The following is a 21,324-nucleotide window of genomic DNA, read 5'->3' on the forward strand; positions in this document are numbered from 1 at the left end:
GTGGTCAGAAGAAAGTTTTGAAGAAAATTGAAATCGAAGTAAAGAAAGAAATTACAAAAGGTGGAAAAAATGTTTACCAGTTTACTCATTTACCAATCGGAGAACCCTCGTGCTTTCAAGCAGCATAATGTAAACAAAGCCAGACTGCCAGTAATGTGGAGGGTCACAAGAACGTTCTTTTTGGAATGGCTGCATGAGGCTTTCACTCCCACCAGCTAAACAGCTAAAAGCACCAGAAACCCAAGAAATCACAAGAGAGAAAACACCTGAAGGAAAACACTTCATGCCAGAACTCGTTTCATGCATGGTTAGTTTTCTTGGTGGTTTTTGTATTACGGATTTTTCAAAAGTAATTTTTAGTTCATAATGCGATTTGTTGCAATGTTATTTTTCTCTTTTTCAAATGTTCGCTTTTTTCCTTGTGCTTAAAACTCATGAAAGGTTTACAGATGGAGTTTTTCATAGCGCGATTAGGTGCGATGTTACATTTCTCTTTTTTCAAATGTTCGCTTTTTTCCTTGTGCTTAAAACTCATTAAAATTGTTTACAAGGAGGACTTCATCGTGTGATTTGTTGCAATGTTACTTTTTGGTTGCTTGCGAGTTGGTTTTTAAATGAAGTTCGGATTTGTGCGATGTTTTTTTCTGCTGTGCTTAAAACTCATTTTAAAAACATTGTTTACAGCGATCAGGCTTTAGGTTTAATAGCGTGATCTCCTGCAATCTCACTTTTTTGTTTGCTTGTGAGTTGGTTTTTGCAAGCGCTTCAGATTTTTTTTTCTGCTGTGCTTAAAAGTCATTTTAAAAAAAATGCTGCGCGAGCACGTGCTACAGAGAGATTAGAGAGCCGGGCAGCTGACAGGGAAGGGATTGGGGGGACGGATAGGTGGGTGTGTGTGTGTGTGTGTGTGTTTGTGCGCTACACAGAGAGAGAGCGCGTGAGCGAGCCAGCTCCTGTAGCTGATCAGGGAGCCTGGGTGTTTTTCGTGTCAGTGTTATTCAATGTTTTTACATTAGTTTACTATTACACTGTGGATTCTATGGTGTAATTAACTATATTTGTGCTTAATCTTTACATATTTTTACATATTTACATACAGTTTGTAACGGTCTGAACGGATTAATTGTATTTACATACAATCCTATGGGGAAACTGCTTCGTTCACGATTAACTCGGTTTACGACCAAAGTTCTGGAACGAATTATGGTCGTAAACCGAGGTTCCACTGTATATATATATATAAATAAAAGCCCAGCGCAGTGTCCGTGTCCGCGTTCCTTTTGGCTGTATAGCCGCCCCGTAGAAAAGCCCCAGTCCGTCCCCTCTCAGAATTCCTGCTTACCCCCCTCCGTTCTTTACCCTTTGCTTTTATTTTTCCTGTTCCCGAAAATCTTTTCAAAACAAAAGTAAAGAAATAGACAGAGCGTCACATTAACGTCTTCTCCCCTCTGCCTATAAAATAATCAATAAAATGAAATAAAAAAATCACGAAAGAAACAGAAACCACAACCTAACCTTACAGCGTACCAAACACGTGGTGTATGCAGGTTATGAGGTGTAACGCCCGTACTACAACTGATTATATTGTTCATATACTATTAAATATTTACAGGGATCAACTCTTTTGGGGAAATTCATAACAAAAAAAAAAAATTAAATTATAAATGACATGTGCACTTGAGTATTTCGAGCCCCGAGTCGGATGGTTTCCCTGGTCACCAATTCGTGTGTTACACTATGCCCACTATGCCTTTCCGTCTTCAGCTACCCATGTGCACTTGTACGGAGGAGACCTTACGGAACAATGCCGAAACAAAACGCAACTAAACCTGCTTCTGCGAGAAATGACACATTACAGCGTGATCACGAAGCAAAGAGGCAAAGGCTTGACAGTCGCTCGCAAGAAACGGACACTCAGCATTCACACAGATTAGCTCAACGACGTGTCTTTGCCGCACAACGAAAGGCAACTGAAACCCCTACAGAGAGAGAAGACAGATAACGCCGTGATCGCGAAAAAAAGAGGCAAAAGCATGCCAATGAGACACCTGACGAGAGGTCCTTACGATTTGAGTCCTTCAACTGTGGTCATCCAAAGCACAGCGTAGCGCTCGCCAAGTTGCTAGTGTATATCTATACTAATAAAAGGCAAAGCCCTCACTCACTCACTCATCACTAATTCTCCAACTTCCAGTGTGGGTGGAAGGCTGAAATTTGGCAGGTTCATTCCTTACAGCTTCCTTACAAAAGTTGGGCAGGTTTCGAAATTCTACACGTAATGGTCATAACTGGAAGCGGTTTTTCTCCATTTACTGTAATGGAGATGAGCTTCAACGCCGTGGGGGCGGAGTTTCGTGTGACATCATCACGCCTCCCACGTAATCACGCAGTACATAGAAAACCAGGAAGACCTCAAAAAAGTGCTGAAGAAAACATGCATTATATAATTGAGAAGGCAGCGAAACAATAAGAAGCGAGCGAGTGACATATACAACCATATTCATGAGTTCTGCTACTTCGGAAACAAAGCACGATGTAAACCTACACTTTAAATTAAGTCCATAGACAGGCTGCCGCTGGCGTTTGTAATTTAATATAAGGCCGTCCGTCAGCGGCAATCCAATAGCAAACTGCCACGGGTAAATATTCACGGGTAAAGGACTGTGCTTATGGAGAGGAAGATGAGATGGTCAGGGTGGTGTTTGACACAAACTCAGCGAAACTGCGAGAGAAAGTTTTAAGTGCCAGGACTAAGGTAACATTAAATACAGCCATGGACATAGCACGAGATGGCACCAGCACAGCTGGGAACCTTCGATGCATGTACACCGAGTGGCTCACGTGAACTGACGCAGTGCACAGATAAAAGCAACAGTTCCAAAGAGCTGAACAAAAACGAATTACACAATTGAAAAGGCAGCAAAAATATGAAGCGCCTGATACATACAAGCATATTCATAAATCCAACTACTGCGGAAACAAAGCACACGTTGGAAAAAGTCAATGTCCCGCTAAAGGAAGACAGTGTAAAAACCCGTGCATGCAGTGTGTCAGGTCTCAGATAAAGAAGAAGACGAGCTGTTTATTGATGCAGTAAGAAACGAATCGATGAATGAAACCTGTCATCTTTACAACGATTGACAAACACGGAATGTAACTTGAACACAACACATCCTACAAATACGAACCTGATTGAAAGAAATAATGATAATCAAATCCTTGATGACAGCAACACTCAGTAACACTCACAAAACAAATACTGTATATTGACAGTCATGTTACATTATTTTTAAAATGTTCCCTTTTCTTTTCTAGCTTTTTAACACACTACTTCTCCGCTGCAATACGCTGGTATATATATGTATATATATATATCCCGATCTACATACTCGAATAATGGATACTTTATTCGCCATCAATGATTGTTTTGGTAAAGCCATACTCAGTGTATTCATTAGATGAACGGTAAAAAGTAAGAGCGAGGGAGGATGACTTATTGAGGCATGCAGGCTGTAGTGCGCCAACTCTATCTGAATTGCGATCACATTTGAAAAATATATCTTTTCAAGTTCTATTTAGTCCATATGTGTCAAACTCAAGGGCGCGGGCCACATCCGCCCGGCGTAATTATATCCGCCCGAGATCATTTTATATACTGTATTATTGTTATTAATGGCCCGGTATATGAAGCGCTGGTAACACAATAAACTACAGATCCCATAATGCAGCGCTTCAGCTGCCTTGCCGAACACTTACGCGTTAATCAAGTCTAGCTTATGATGCTGCAAGTTATTGCGAAGCTAGCTCACACGATGCTGAAGAGAAAAGTTGATTCTGAAAATAGAGCCTTTAAAAACCGATGGGAGGCTGAGTATATGTTTACTGAACCCGTGTGTCTCATTTGTGGAGCTAATGTGGCTGTAATTACAGAATTTAATCTAAGACGGCACTATGAGACAAAACATCAGGGTAACCTGAATGCAATGCAGAAGATACAGAAAGCAGAAGAATTAAATAAGAATCTGACACTTCAGCGGACGTTTTACCGTGCACAATCACAAAGTGATTTCAAGTGAAGCTGCTTTTATGTGAGACACAAATGCACCAGTGCAATTTGCCCCACTTTCCCTGTTGCCAAGTAATGTTAAACCAAGTCGTCACTACGGTGTTCCCAAATACGCACTTTGCTGATAAACTGAGCGCTGCACTGAGTTTGCACGGCGCTTTGGTGACTTTGAAGAACAAAAAGTCCGTCTACATGCGGCTCGAACCTTGTGCATGTTTGGTAGCACATATCTGTGTGAGAAGCTCTTCTCAGTGATAAAGACTAACAAAACAGCACACAGGAGTCGCCTCACTGATGAGCACCTGCAATCCATCCTGAGAATCTCCACAACACAGAACCTCACACCAAACATAAACGAACCTGTTGCCAAAAAAAGATGCCAGGCGTCCAGCTCTAAAATGACATATGAGCAAAGACAACTGAATGATTTGTTATTTCTGAAAGGAACACATTTTATTTATATTTTCAGGTTTTGTTATGCAGCATGTTCATATTTGAATTTGTATAATTTTGACAGGATATATTTTTATGGAGAGCAAAATCTTTTGGGATATTTAAAATCTAAGTTTATTTTTATATAAAATTACATAAGAGTAAAGAAATTTGAATGTTTGTTCTTTTAACGTTTACTTTATTTCTAACTTGTATAATTTAGACAGGATATATTTTTATGGAGAGCAAAATATTATAAGTTGTTTAAGGTTTGAGTTGATTTATTCACAAATAATATTCCTGTCTGTTTTTACCATTCCTACCAAAGATATTTCTGTCGACTAAATAAAAATTCCTTCTATTTAAAATTTAAATAGAACTTGAACAAATACGATAGTTCATAATATCCACGCAGACTTGCACGTAAGAGCGGAGTCATCCGTTTTAACAAGCAGCGTATTGCACTGATACTGAAATAGCTGTGTGTGTATATATGTAGATATGTATGTATATGTATATATATGTTTATATATGTGTGTGTATGTATATATATATATATATATGTATTTGTGTGTATATATATGTGTGTATGTGTGTGTGTGTAAATATATATATATATATATATATGACAACAACACTCATCACTCACAACAGTGACAAAACAATTACATTGACAATCATGTTACGTTATTTTCAAAATGTTTCCTTTTCTTTTCATTGCTTCTTTAACACACTACTTCTCTCTTGAAGCTGGTATTTTGCTAGTGTATATATATATATATATATATATATATATATATATATATATATAGTAATCCCTCCAGAACCCCCCGCGATAGATGAAAATCCGCGAAGTAGAAACCATAGGTTTGTATGGTTATTTTTATATATTTTAAGTCCTTAGAAACTTTCCCACACTGTTAACATTATTAGAGCCCTTTAGACATGAAATAACACATCTTAGTCAAAAGTTTAAACTGTGTTCCATGATAAGACAGAGATGACAGTTCTTTCTCACAATTAAAAGAATGCAAATAGATCTTCTCTTCAGGAGCAGAGAATTTCAGAGAGAGAGAGAGAGAGAGAGAGAGATCGCTCGCAAAGAAAAGCAAATAATCAAAAAATCAATAAGTGTGCTTTTAAGTTTGCCTCGGCATTTTTTAGAGGATCGTCAGTATCTTCTAAGCAAGCCCCTCTGCTCACATCTCCTCGTCAGGCGCAGAGAACGTCAGAGAGAGAGAGCGAGATTAAAGCAAACAATCAATAAGTGTGTTTTTGGAAGCACCGCGATAAAACGGCCGGCATTTCTTAGAGGTGCATTCGTATCCACTAGGCAAACAGCACCTCTGCTCACAGCCCCTCCTTCAGGCGCAGAGAATGTCAGAGAGGGTGAGAGAGAGGCAGAGACAAGCAAACAATCGAGCACCACACGGAAAGCCTATCTTATAGCATTGAGGAGTTTTAGTTAATATGTAATACATGCTCTGATTGGGTAGCTTCTAAGCCATCCGCCAATAGCGTCCCTTGTATGAAATCAACTGGGCAAACAAACTGAGGAAGCAAGTACCATAAATTAAAAGACCCATTGTCCGCAGAAATCCATGAACCAGTGAAAAATCCGTGATATATATTTAGATATGCTTACATTTAAAATCCGCGATAGAGTGAAGCCGCGAAAGTCGAAGCGCGATATAGCGAGGGATTACTGTATGTATATATATATATATATAAACACATGCCGTAGGAAGCCATTGAGAATGATCGCACATGCATGTGTGGGTGTGCCCCAATCACCTCATCAACTCCCCGAGGTTGTGCAATCGCGCCCACGGAGACAGACACGGTGTACTGGATTTAAAAAGTGGCCTTTTTTTTCAAGCTGCGGGCCCGCTATACCACAAATAGCATTATAAATGCATGTTGTAGTTTTATTATTTATATTTATAGCTTAGCTTGAAGTAAGGTCCATATTAATGCAATTTGCCTTAATGATGGTTCAGTTGGTAAAGATGTCATCACCAAGTTTCACTTGTTTTATTTTATTTTTATTTGGTGAATACTGTGTAATGCACCTGGACCTGAAGTTCTTAAAGTAATAGTATTATTACTGGAAGTTGCACTATTTATTTTATTGTTATTATTTATTAGTTTAAATATTATGCAGTTTAATGATGGTAAAGTTGTTTAAAATGTAATTTTAAAGTGTCAGTGGACAGAGATTATTAACATTAACAGAAAGTGTAGTTCGTTTACAAAAAATATTTACTATTTATTTCTTTTCTAAGACATGTTCAGTGCAATACAACTTTTGACAAGCACCTCTGGATATTTTACTAAGTCTAAATGCCTCTTTGGATAGTTGAAAATATGTTGTCAAAATGATAGTTTAAGTTGTTTGCAAAATGTATTCAATAAAAAGGTTCTATATTTTGACTGCAACTGTCATGCAATGTGATTCCTTCTCTTCATTCGTGCCACCCCCTTGAAAACTATCACTTTATGGGGCCATGCAAACCTGTATTAATACTTGTGTGGACATTAAAATGTTTTCTAGTACAATGTACAATTCCCAGGACAGTGGAATAGGTTATTCTTAGCCAGTCTACTGCAATAATTGCAGTGGAAAATGTGGTTAACATCCACTCATGCATGGGAAAATAATATAGTGAAATACCAGGAAACCGGTATAATTTTGAAAAATACCGTGATACAGAATTTTGGTCATACTGCCCAGCACTAGTATCACCACTGTGCTTCACTGTGGGAGGCTGATATTATGCAGGTGTTGAGCACTGCCTTGTCTCTGTCAGACATAGTGCTAGAGAATCTTTTACCTCATACTCACAGAGTTCTTTAAAAGCAATTTGGCAAACTCTATGCGAGAGATAGCTTCTCTACTATGCACTTCTGATTGATGGAGCACTGCTAAGGTGATCATCCTTCCTTCAAGTTCTCCCATCTCAGTAGTAGAATTCAAGCTAAGTTAGAGTGATCATTGGGTTCTTGGTAACCTTTCTGACCAAGGCCCTTTTTGCCCGGTAACTGAATTTGTCTGGACGGCCAACTCTAGGAAGAGTTCTGGTGCTTCTAAAGTGGTTCCCATTTTATAATTATTGAGGCCACTATGCTCCTAGGAATACAAAAAGCTTTAGAAGTTGTTTCCAATCCTTGCCCTGATGAATGCCTCATTACGATTTGATTGTGGGTGTCAACAGAGTTTTCCTTGGGATTTCATGGCTTGGCTTTTGAACTGATATGTAGTATGAACTATGCGACACACCTGTGAATCTCTGTTCAATTTAATTAATTTCTTGACACATCTCAAGGATAATTTAAGTAAACGGGATGCACCCAACCACACTCTAGAGTGCCACAGGAAAGGCTCTGAATACTTTTATGAACGACAGATTTCAGTCTTGGATTTTTAAACCTTTTGAAAATATGTTGTCACTTTGTCATTACGAGTTACAGTGTTGTTGAGAAATCAGTGGGCAAAAATGGCATTCATCTAATTAAAATTATATCAACAAAACAATGTGTAAAGAAAATAAAGGGGTCTGAATACTTTCTGAATCTACTTGACATTTACTTGTGCACCACAGAGCATGTTAGCAAACTAAGGAATGTCACAGAGTCTTGTGGAAATGCCAGTTTTAATAAACAAGTTATATTGGGTTTTCTAGCATTTTTTTTTACGTTTGACAGAGTTTGTTCCACAAACTGCTGCCCTTTGCATACATGATGTTAATGTCTACTCTCTTGCATTAGTTGGCCTTGGACTTGCATGTCTGGTCTTATTGTTGATATGAGACACTGAAGAATCAGACATTCAAATTACTTTTTTTATTTCAGAGGTCAGTGCCACAGGCCTATAAACATATAAAGCAGGTGTCAGCCATGAAGGGCAGCAGTGACTGCAGGTTTTTGCTCCATTCCAGTTGCCTAATAAGTATTTCATCAGCATTAATTGACTTATTACTCAAATGACATTTTTATACTTCATTTACACTTCTGTATATTCATGGTAAACTCTCTGGTTTAATATGTATTTGGGATGGAAATGGAAGAGAAAAAAATATATGACGGAGAATTACTCATCGGTTTTAGGTTTCAAATCATTTGGATGATATGGTGTAAGAATTTAATGACATTGCAGAGTTAAAATACTGTTAAGCCAAAAACTTACAGTAAATAAGATCTGTTATTGTAAGGTACTGGTTTTTAATTAAGTAACTGAGTTGGAACAAAAACCTGCAGCCACTGCGAACTTCTAGGACCGATGGCTGTTTACCCCTGATGTAAGAATAAAAGTGGTCCAGAAAAAAAAAAAAAAAAGGGTTCCAGGTCTGTTAAAGTTTCACATTACAGTAAAACTTCTCATATCAAAGAGATGTGATTCTCCAGTTAGCTGAACATTTTTTGAAAAAAGTTATGGCAACACAAAGTATCTTTATATACTGGGGTAGACCACTGATGGATGATTAAGAAGCATACCATGCAAAAGATTGTTGCATTTTTGTTTTACGTTTTCAGTTGTTTGCCTGGGAGCCAGAAAGTGACAAGAGACTGAAAACAGTGGTTTCATTTTACCCACTGATGATCTTCCTAGTATGAAAATGACAATGATATTTATAAAAAGAACTTTGATAAAGATGTAAGAAAGATAACAAACAAAAATGATAATACTGCTTATAAAAAAATTTACCATGACTTCTTGGAAGGTCTCCTTATCATTGATAGTGCTATCCACAGTACATCCAGACTGCTTCAAGTAATAATAATTTTCTGGATGACACAAATAAAATGTATCTGAAAAGTACAAAATTTATATTTTTAGTTAGTAAAGAATATTTTTGAAAATGCAATTAATGTCAAAGTTTTACACCAGTTTAGAGTAATAAAAAAACAAACATTAATCTAAGTCAAGGTTTCTCAAAAACTGGGTTTTTAAATGTTGCTGTATTTGGGTGCACAAAGTGTGTCATATATCCCTACATCTGTGCTCAGCTGCTGAAGGGAGCACTACTTTGACATTCACATTTTTAACAACACAAGGGACAAACCCACTGTGACATTTATTTACTTTTCAGCACGGGGAACCCTAACCCCCCCTACATCCTGAAACCTGCTCTAACACTCATTTCATGAAGGGGGACACCTCACTGACATTCACGCTCATTTTCTCAAGAGGGCTCACTGTGGACCTTGAGTAAACTTAAGAAGGGAAATCTGGGTCGTAAGACCATACATGTTGACAAACACTGATCTAAATGATGTCTAAACATCTTTGCAACATTTTCAAATTCTTGACAGCTGAATTTAGCCAAAGCAGATTCACTTAGCACTGGATAATTTCTCTCCATTGTATAACTAGTTCTGGGCTGGATGGATGTCCAGTGATTACTGTTGCATCCCGACATCTTAATTGTTGTTGTTTCCTCTTTTTTCATTGGCCTGCTTGTGGTGATTTGTGCTACCTCCAAGTCTGATGGGCTCAGACATGCTTTAATGGGCACCCTTTGTTTTCATCAACAGGTTTTGGTGGAAGGCTGGGCTAGATGATACTGGGAGGTGTCTGCAGCTAGTTGTGTGGATTGTCAGCCAATATTTGTTTTTTATTGCTAGTTTAAATTGGTATACAGTATTTGCCTTTGCACTTTTTACAGCATTTTATAAAAAAGGATACAACTGTTACTATAAATCATCTATGGTATGAAAAATACAATTCCAAGTAATACTTCAGCTTTAGTGAGTCGGCTAAGAAGGGATTTCAAAGCACAGACTTAACTTCTGGCTAGCAATTGGCTTTCAAAAGATGTCATCAAGAGATACAGCCATTATTCAACACTCAAGAGCCAATACAAGGCAATTAACAGTACTTTAATTGAAGAAAGAATTGTTTGTGTGGTTATCAATTTGTAGTATATGACTACTGTAGCTTAGACAAATAGGAATCAATATAGATACATAAAAATGCAAAAGAAACTGCAATTTTAGTGATATGGATTATAAGTTTATGTTACAAGATAAACTCAAAATAAGTTTGTATAGAAAAAGTTGCATGGTTAGCTGGATGGTCATGGTTATTGGGCTAACTGTAAAGGAGGGTGTTTATGCTAAGCTGGCATCAACCCATATAAATGAAAAATACTTGAGCAATTGTTATTTTCAATTCTTTATTTTTTTCTTTCAAAAAATGTGCTGCTCTGCTTAAACACTGCTTTATGATTATATCCTGATAACTATGTGGAAAAGCCAAAAGCCTGATCTAAGGAAACATTTCTTGCTTTTATTTTGGATCCTAAAAGATTAAATTCCTGCTAATTCAAGACAAATCAAAACACATTACAGAGTATATTATGAATGCAAAATAAAACTGACCTAATTGCTGTGCCTGAGCTACTTTAACACTTTAATTACCAGTGCCTACGAAAAAACTCGTAAATCCGTCCCACCTTAAATCCCTTCACACTTCTCCGCCAGCGTCCTTTGTCCTCTAAATGTGCTGATAAAGAGAATCTAGAAGCAGCCGGCTATTCCATCTCCCCACCAATTTAGAACGTGCACGAACTTCTCTCAGCTCATGCCTTGATTGAGTATCTGGGAGTGAAGTGGAGTTTTAGAGTGGAAATAATAGATCGTTATTTGGAACACAAGCATTTCATGTCTGTTCCGTTTCTACAGTAATCTGTGTAAACACATTGTTAAAACAGAAACTTAAATCATATGTATGCTTTTATTCTAAAATAGTAAGACTAAGAGCAGTTTACTTCTCAAAACTGAGTGGTGCAGATTCGAACTTGCGAGTTTTGATTCCCAGTCGACAGCTGATTCTATTGCGCCACGGAGGCAGTCATAATAAACAGCTGTTAATGTTGCATGTTAAGGCGGCTTTTTGTTTCTGCAGTTATATTTTTTAATAAAAGCGCAATTGTTGTGTTATATTTGTACCTTTTGTGAAAATGTTTCTTTGATATTTGGACTTCAGGCTTCATACATTATATAGTTTATGCCTACATTTGTCATCTACTACTAGAATAGTAGTTTCTGTTTTAACAATGTGTTTACACAGATTACTGTAGAAACCGAACAGACATGAAATGTGTGTGTTCCAAATAACAATCTATTATTTCCACTCTAAAACTTCACTTCACTCCCAGATACTCAATCGAGGCATGAGCTGAGAGAAGTTCGTGCACGTTCTAAATTGGTGGGGGGATGGAATAGCCGGCTGCTTCTAGCTTCTCTTTATCAGCATATTTAGAAGACAAAGGACGCTGGCGGAGAGGTGTGAAGGGATTTAAGAAGCAATTTAAGGTGGGACAGATTTACGAGTTTTTTCGTAGGCTCTGGTAATTCTAGTGTTAAGAAGACAGAATGTGAACCTATCACAAATGCATGCTATCCCAAAAAAGATTATCTAAGCAACATCCTGGATAAAGACCTAATTACATATTGCCCATTTAAAATAGATACCTCTGGACATGCTACATTAATAAAGATGCCAATCAGCTAAAGAAGAATGGTTGTACAAGCAAACATTTAAATGCCATAGAAAAGCTTTTCAAATGTTACACAAAGTTTGCTAGTAGTAACCGGAATAGTACTGGAAATAAATCTGGTTTTATTTTCTTGTATTTCCTTTATTAGGTCATGTACATAGCTTTAAATCCGAAATACAACTCAAAAATGACTTTCAAGCTCTCACCTTTTAACTCCCCTTCTGCTCCTGCGAGCAGTGCATAAAAAATATGATAGTTCCTTTCACCAGGATTCTGACGTACAACACGGTTCTAAAAGAAAATACAATCAGTATAAAAGTTAAAATGAAGAATACATATTTCATAAGAATAAACTAATACTCCAGGAAAAGTTTCTTACCTTTTCTAATAAATCTTCAGTTGAAGTCACAGTCAAGGCAAAAGTCAAATTAATTTTATTCACAAGCTTTGGAAACCAAGGAACACATCAAACTAAAACATGTACTGATGAAAGACAGCAACAGATGATTAAGTAAATTCACTTTTGGATCTAAACCTCTCCATTCAATAATTTTCAAAAGCAGATATCCAGTTTTAGGTTTTCTGGGTAGCGGAAGCTCACCCCTGTTGCAAAAACGAATCTTGGATGGAATACCAGTTTGCTAAAAGGGCACTTAATCTCACTCACGTTGGACCAGTTTGAGTCATTAAAAAAACATAAGAAATGAGCCAAGTATTCAAGGAGATGTGAGAGAGCAATGCTAACCTCTACACCACATTTTGTCATTAGATGCTGATATTATTGTTTGAAACAACATTGAAACTTTTAATGCTACCAGGCAGTAAATATGGGTACAAATGCATACATTACTGACAAAATGTTAGAAAAGCATAGATCTGGTATTTTAACTGATAATTTGTCACCAATCCTTCAATTTTTTTTTTTAATAAATATGAGTATTACACTTTTTATGTGATATTCGCTTTAAGTTAAGGATGTGAATCTTGCGATGGTCCAATTTATGAGTAGTGTTGTGTGTGTTAGAGCATAAACTGTTGATTGAAATCAAGATTCAATTGTATATATAGATTGATAAAAAGGATACAATCTACTATTTTTCCACCTTGAATGTTACCCTTCTGGCAAAAGTTGAGTTGCATGAACTTCCCAAATCGGCTAGAGTTGTTGTTGTAAACCGTTTTTGCATTCCCGAAAGCTTCCATTATTGGGCTATAAATATCCAAAAATAATAAAAATGGACAAAATAATATAAATCAAATAGTAATCTAACATTTTACAGTAAAATAACTGCAAAAAGTACAAAATAAAAACACCTTTCAATGAAAACATGAACACCCGATACTAAACTGGTTTGCCAAAAAAACTTTAACAACTTGGAATATTAAACTTAAAACAATTGCATGTAATGTAATATAAAATAACACAGGCCTGATGCACTTAGTAGACAGTTTGCTTCCAACAAAGCATGCCAAGCACATAATTTATTTGTACTTTAACAAGCCTATTTTTGAAACAAAAGATGTGTTTACCTACACCAAATTATGAAGATTTCTCTAAAAAATAGAATGCATTTAACTTGTTTATCTAGAACATGCTAAATTAATTGCAAATATTCATCTTCAGAACATATCCTATCATCTAAACAGGAATGCAAAAAAAAAAGATTTTTCAAAATTCATCCTTCAAACAAATTTTAAAATTATGATATTTGCATTAAAAATTATCAGGCTTACTATGGTCAAATGCAAGCCCCAAAGGTATTTCAATACTAAAACAATATTATTATCTCAGTACTTAAACATCCTAACTTTGAGACCAACTCAGACTGCTAGCATGAAGCTTAAATTTCACATAAGAAGTGATGTGCCATTCAGCACTTCTAGAAGTATTATCATGAAGACTAAAACATTCACAGTCACAGGTACAGCCATTTTCAAATGATAGATCAAAGCAAAAGTATATGGTAATGGGGTTTTTTGGAGGGAAAAAAGTTAACAATGTATGAGCATTTTGTAATTAATGGTTTGCCTCTAATTTTCAATGTTTTAAACTTTTTTTTTTCTTTAAATCTTCTAAAGTGTTTTCTCTGGGTCCCAAAACTCATAAACGTGTTTAAAATATGGACTTTGACTAGATTCAATTAAGTCTGGCTCATGTTGTAACTTTGAAATAACAATCTAACTATGTTGTCAAGAACTTGAATTTATTCTAATTCCAATTACGGTAAGAAATACCCTTTGTTAATTTAACATTGAACACAGCCATGATTAAAACAATCTGCAATTACTATGGATGCTCCGATCAGGTCTTTTAAGGCTGATACCGATCACCGATTTCAGGTTACTTGATCAGCCAATTGTGATACCAATTAATTTTTTTCCTTTATTTTTACACTAAGCTCCTGCATAACCAGATGCAAAGAAGCCTAATGTCCTATATTAAAGTGTATTTTTATAATTAACCACAGGTATTACTTGTTCATTTATTATTTACAACATGAAATCCTTTAGGCTTATTGTTTAGTGACCATAAAAATACAAAAATAAATATAATTTCCTTAAATTACATACTAATAAAATATGTACACAAATATCTATCCATAATGCATATGACATTAAAGAAGATAAAATGCTTTTCATAACTGGAAGATGTAATATTGTGTGTATTTTTTCTGTAATGTACCTATTTGAAATAAGGCTTATTAAAAAAGTACTTTTCACCATTTCTCAAACAAAAAAAAAAATACATATACACTGTATATGTGCATATATACACACACACATACACACACACACACACATTTATGGGGTTCCAAACAGGCAAATACATTTGATTTTCTGAATATATAAAGTCAAAACTTGAATATATAAAGTCAGCGTCGGAATATATAAAGTCAGCGCTGGAATATATAAAGTCAAAACTTGAATATATAAAGTCAGCGTCGGAGTATATAAAGTCATTCCCGAATATATAAAGTTAAACCTTGCATATATAAAGTCAAAACCTGAGTATATAAAGTCAGCTTTGGAATATTTAAAGTCAAAACTTGAATATAAAAAGTCATCGTCGGAATATATAAAGTCAGCGCTGGAATATCCATCCATTTCCCAACCCGTTGAATCTGACCGAAGGGTCACAGGGGTCTGCTGGAGCCAATCCCAGCCAACACAGGGCGCAAGGCAGGAACCAATCCTGGGCAGGGCACATGCATAATTTTCAAAACATTAACCGAAAAGTGTTTTTTTAATTTATTTTTCTGAATACGTTTTTGTTAACTTATTTCAGTTTTTTTAGTTTACTAAAAATGTGCCTGAGTCGTTTCAATCAATATATTTTGACTTTGACTTTATATATTCAGGAATGAGTTTATATATTCCGATCTTGACTTTATATAATCAGGAATGACTTTATAAATTCCAACGCTGACTTTATATATTCAGGTTTTGACTTTATATATTCCAGCGCTAAATTTATATACTCGGGGTTTGACTTTATATATTTGAGAATGACTTTATATGTTCCAGCGCTGACTTTATATATTCAAGTTTTGACTTTATATATTCATAAAAAAGTTTTGACTTTATATATACCGACGCTGACTTTATATATTCAAGTTTTGACTTTATATATTCTGACACAGACTTTATATATTCAGAAAATAAATGTATGTATGTAATAAATGTATTTGCCCGTTTGGCACCCCATACACATATATATATATATAAATAAATACACACAGTGGAACCTCAGTTTACGAGTGTTTTGCAAGACGAGCAAAAGTTTTTAATAAATATTGACTTGATAAACGAGCTATGTCTTGCAATACGAGTAGTATGGATACACATTGTCTGCTGAGCGTCATGTGATCACAACTGAGCTGATAGTTCTTCTCTCTCTCTCTCCTTATCTCGCTCGCGTGCAGCGCATCTCTCTCTCTCCTTATCTCTCTCGCTCGCCCGTGTCTCTCTCTCTCACTTCTCTTGAGGGAAATCGTCTCCTATTCTCCGTCTGAGTCTGTGTGCCTCCACTCATATAGTCAACATCCGTACAAGCGTATACTGTTTACTACAGCATTGTGACTGTGTAAGTGTGTGTATGCGCACGCACGTGTGTGCTGTGAAGTGCGAGTCCCCATCTTGCGCCCCAAAACACAAAGCCGAGACTCCGTACTTTAACAACACCAGTTTTATTCACCTTGAAACAGCAACAGCGGGATCTTTATAATGTTCCTTGTATCACCCATCGACAGCAGGCGCTTATAGCATGTCTGCGATCTTTTTGGATGCGCTTATATGGCGAACTGCTACAGCGCTGGGAGACTGCGATTGCATTGAGGCACTATTCCGCGTGTCGTCCCGTTGGGTGGAATCCCACATGAGTTTAGAAACTCACTCACACCAGCCATGATTCTTTTCAAAGGTAAAGTGCAGGTTAATTTGTTGTATGTATTTTTACTTTATATTTTGTAGCAATCATTTTTATATGAATAGTTTTGGGTTGTGGAACGAATCATCTGAATTTCCATTATTTCTTATGGGGAAATTCACTTTGATATACAAGTGCTTTGGACTGCGAGCACGTTTCGAGAACGAATTATACTCGCAAACTGAAGTGTGTATATATATATATATATATATATATAAACACAGGGTGAGTCAAAATTATGTTAACATTTGAATGGCGGAAATAATTTATTTACAAAACATACTTCACATATGCAAGATGGATTTACAGGAATGTCTCAACCAATTCGCCAACATATTCAACAAACAAAAACCAACGAGCAACAATACCATTTAAAGCCCACACATTCCGAGGGGAATAGATAATACCACAGTCCATATTCTGTCTTTCAGGCGATTGATATCACAAACTTTCCTGCTATTCACATGCTCCTTCACCATACCCAATAACCAGAAATTGCAGGGTGTCAAATCAGGGAAGTGTGGGGGCAATGGCAATGTTCCACAACAACCTATCCACCGACCTGTTACTGTTAAAGTATATATTTACTACAATGTTTACACAGGTGTGCTTTTATTTTTTCTTCAGTGTATCAGGATGACTATTTTAATAATGCAGTACTTGTTTCTTACTAGGGATGCACGATAATATCGGATTTATATCTGTATCGGCAGATAATGGGTTAAAATAATTTTATCGGCATCGGACCGATGACTAAATTGGACCGATAATTCGAACCGATATTGATGACGCATTCACTGTGTTCTGGATGTGCCAGACGTTTGTGGGCTACTGTGCGAAAATGTCTGCAGTGTAAAAGTTTTTTAAAGTGAGTGAGAGCAACATAAAATATGCCATTTGCAACACTTGTTCGACTAATTTTTTGTGTGGAGGGACCAAAGTGCGAAATTTCAGTACCACCAACTTAATTACACACTTGAAGACATGCCATCCTGACAAATATACAGAATTCCTTAGAGCAAAAGAGGAGAATCCTGCGCCACCGCGCACAAAATCAAAAACTACAGTAGCTCAACGCGTCGATCAGTTACTTGAGAAATCAAAGATATGTGATCAAGATAACCCTAAAGCTCAAACAATTACTGCAGAGGTAATGGAATTTATTGCTCTGGACGATCAGCTATTTTCTGTTGTAGAAGATACGGGATTTCGAAGGCTGGTTGAGCATCTTGAGCCCCGTTACCAGATACCCAGTCGCCGTTATTTTTCTGACATAGCGCTTCCAGAGTTACATAAGATTGTGGAAAGTCATGTGCACAAACTCCTTGCTAAAGATGACACAGCCATAAGCTTTACCACTGACATATGGACATCTGATACGAGTGCTATTAATATGCTTAGTTTAACTACTCAGTGGATCAACCACAAGTTTGAATTGCAGAAAGCAATCTTGCACGCCCAATAATGCTCTGGATCACACATGGCGTTTAAAAGAATGTTTGAAACATGAAAAATACCCAAAGAGAATGTTCATGTAATATTACGAGACAATGCACGCAACGTTGCAAAGGCTATGGAGGAATGCGGGACCCCACGTTTGCCACGTATGGCTCATATTTTACAGCTTGTCGTGAACGACGGCGTACTATCCCAGCGCAGGGTCTAGGATACAATAGCGATCGGCAGAAAAATAGTCACTTTTAAGCATTCACAATTAACCAACTCGCGTCTCAAAACTATACAAACTGAACTTGGTATGGAGCCAAAAATTCTTCAACAAGACGTTTCGACTAGGTGGAACAGCACATTCTATATGCTGCAAAGCTTGCTGGAGCAGAAAAGAGCCTTTGGGGCTTATGCCTCAGATTTTGAATTACCTGCAACTCTAACGCCTAATCAGTGGGGTTTGATTGAGAACATAATCACACTCCTTGCTCCATTTCAACAACTGACAAAAGAAATTTGCCATTCTGAAGCCTTGGCTTCTAACTTTATTCCGTCAGTTAATGCTTTAAAACAACTGCGGATTAAAAGCGCTCGTACTGACTTTGGAGTCAAAACCAGTAAAAGCGCTCTCTTGGATGCTGTAAACAATCGTTTCATTGATATATACACAGAATCCATGTACTGTGTTGCCACTGTTTTAGACCCGAGATACAAAGACCGCTATTTCCATGCAGATGTAAAATCACTGGCACAAAAAATTTTGCAAGCTCAGATGGAACTTGCATCGAACGAAATGCAAACGAGTTAATCACAAATAGATGGTCCACAACAGAAAAGGGCCAAGATAAATGGCGAGGTGGCATGCACGCTCTTTGAAATGTACAACGAAATTCTTGAAGAGAACACATGCCCCGGGAAAACAGCCAGATGACAACGGAGGTGAGTTTTTTTTTTAAAAAAAGCAGCTCTGTGCAGCTCTTTACAACATTCTTTTAAGTAAATAACTAGGGCTGTCGGATCGAATATCACTATTCTAACAATTCGAATGTATAAAAAATCTAAAAACGGCAATCGAATGCACTAACTTTGGCTTCATGTTACTTAAGACGTGCTGGACACTACTTTGGGATTTTACAGATCTTTTTTTTTTTGCACGTAACTTTTTAGGATCAGCCTATACTGTATGTTTCTAAATTGTTAACCCATATTGTTATTAGTCATTAATTAAACGGTCGGCATCTTCTGTGTTAAACACACCCATTTTAAAGATCGCTAGTTTTCATCAAGCGACTGAGCCAAATATAGCCTATGCTTCTTGGCTTCATATTTTTGTTCAGTGCGTGTTAACTAAATAGTTTCATAAATAAACACAAACTCGTTTTACATTTTTTTGTTACTTTGAAAAATGCTGTCTTCTAATAATTGATTATAATACACAAAATACTTAAAAGACCTCAATACAGTAACACGTTTAATACACTTGTTTCATTTGTTAAACACTTAAAGGGTCACAATGCTTCAGCTTATTTACTGTAAAAAATTAGGCACAGGGATATAAGGGAAAAAAAGAAAAAAAATGACTGCATTTACTTTGTTTAAGCAATCACTGACAATTTTGTTTGTTTTTCTTTTGAACATTGTCTTTAGAAATTGTCAGTGCGGTGTGTGTCTTATGTTGCTTTTTGTGTGAGAGCCAATCACATTCATGGAAGCCACTGTTTTCACCGGAGTCTCTTAAGCAATTATGAGCAACTTATAAGCAGATCATGATCTACAGTGAAAAGCAAAATATTAATAATAAAATATTTCAAAAAACAGCAAATACAATACAGACATGCATTCAATTCAAATGCCATATACTTATTTTTATTGTAAGGATTCTAATCTTAATCTGACAGCTCTGGTAAAAGCCAAAATGCAGATCTATCTTTTTAGACATGAAAGATGACGCAGAATATAATACTGTAAATGTATGCATGCTACTCAGCAGGTGCAGGGATTCCTTTCTGAAGCACCAGTCCCGAGGAATGAAAATCCACTGAAATACTGGAACAACAACTGGAGTCGGTTTCCTACCATTGCCAAAGTAGCACGCAAGTTCCTGTCAGCCCCAGGTACTAGAGTGGACAGCGACAGATTATTCAGTTTGGCTTCTAATGTGATCAATGAAAAGAGAAACAGAATATTCTGCGACAAGGCAGAGATGTTCTTGTTCGTTAAGAAAAGCCTCCCCATCATGCTTAAAAAATAGAAAAGAATAAGCCTCCAGAAAAAAGTTTTTTATTTCTTTACTGCTGTACGCTTTTCTGTTTTTTAAAATTATAGATTGGTTAGACTTATTCCATCAAAAACAAAGAAAAAAAGTCATGTGATATTTAATACTGCAGACTGTAAAACAAAGGATCACATAGCCAGCCAAATGTGGTTGAGCAGAAGCCATTTTAATGATTGTAAATAATCTGCAAAAGATGTTATTCTTAAGTGGTATTGCTTATTTCTTCATTGTCATTGTACATTTTACCATTTTTTTCAGTTTTCGATTATTGTTGAATTTGTTGTATTTGTTCAATCAAAACTGTTTCCCATATAACCAACAGGTAGCCAGCCAAATTTGGCAGATATCATTTGTTTTTAATGATTGAATGTGGTGTGCAAAATTGTTATACAAATAAATGTTCACTTTGTCTGTAATTCTTGTCCAGACAGATCAAGTCTCATTTTTCTCTGTATCTTATAAATATGTATATCGGCATCGGTATCGGCAGATAAGTACATAGACATTATTGGATATCGGCATCGGCGCAAAATTCCCATATCGGTGCATCTCTATTTCTTACCAAAACCTATACTGTATGACACAAAGCAACAAATAAAACACTGCACAAATCTTTAACAAAGCCACAAATACAAACGTTTGTAACTTCTTTATCAAGAAGACACAAAACTAAAATGATTAACAAGTTAAGCTAACATGCCATTATTTACTAAGTAACAATTTCAAATTTGCTTTATCATTTTATTCCCCAATTAAAAATGTAAGCTGTTACACTTAAAACAACTTTTCTGTCCAAACTCAAATGGTGTCCATTTTAGTATAAAGAACATAATAAAATGGTATGAATTCATTAACTCTTTCAGGGCGGATGTCAACTTTTGTCGAAATTCAGGGGTAGAGGACGGTAATCGGCTTTAAACTGTGACAAAACTTGCCGTTATGTGTTAGCTCAACTCTCTTTAAAGTTAGCTTTGTTGATTTGACCGAGATTTCTTGCTCGTGCGTGAGTAGCAAAGAGCAAACAACCCCTCACATGGCATTGACATCTGACCAGAGACCAAAGTGAATGCGCAAAGCAAAATACTCTTTGGATGACGTGTTGTGTGTCGTATCACTGAGTCAGACTCCGAGTTGTTGGATTTTGATGCAAGTGATCTGGAGATCGAAAATGAAAGTG

At 36.5% G+C, this 21,324-nt stretch overlaps 1 protein-coding gene across 2 annotated transcripts in view; it reads right to left on the reverse strand.

The window, feature by feature from the left end:
- The window catches only part of myo10 (myosin X), a 408,709-nt gene that overhangs the window by 119,514 nt on the left and 267,871 nt on the right, over nt 1-21,324 (reverse strand). For both annotated transcript variants that reach the window (XM_039754892.1, XM_039754893.1), the window contains exons 6-9: nt 13,086-13,210; nt 12,380-12,393; nt 12,207-12,291; nt 9,204-9,307 (exon numbers count right to left, since the gene is read on the reverse strand). In XM_039754892.1, the coding sequence (XP_039610826.1) occupies nt 9,204-9,307; nt 12,207-12,291; nt 12,380-12,393; nt 13,086-13,210 (328 nt within the window). The remainder of the gene's footprint in view (nt 1-9,203; nt 9,308-12,206; nt 12,292-12,379; nt 12,394-13,085; nt 13,211-21,324) is intronic.

Source organism: Polypterus senegalus, chromosome 5 (assembly GCF_016835505.1).
Source record: "Polypterus senegalus isolate Bchr_013 chromosome 5, ASM1683550v1, whole genome shotgun sequence".
Classification (NCBI taxonomy): domain Eukaryota; kingdom Metazoa; phylum Chordata; class Cladistia; order Polypteriformes; family Polypteridae; genus Polypterus; species Polypterus senegalus.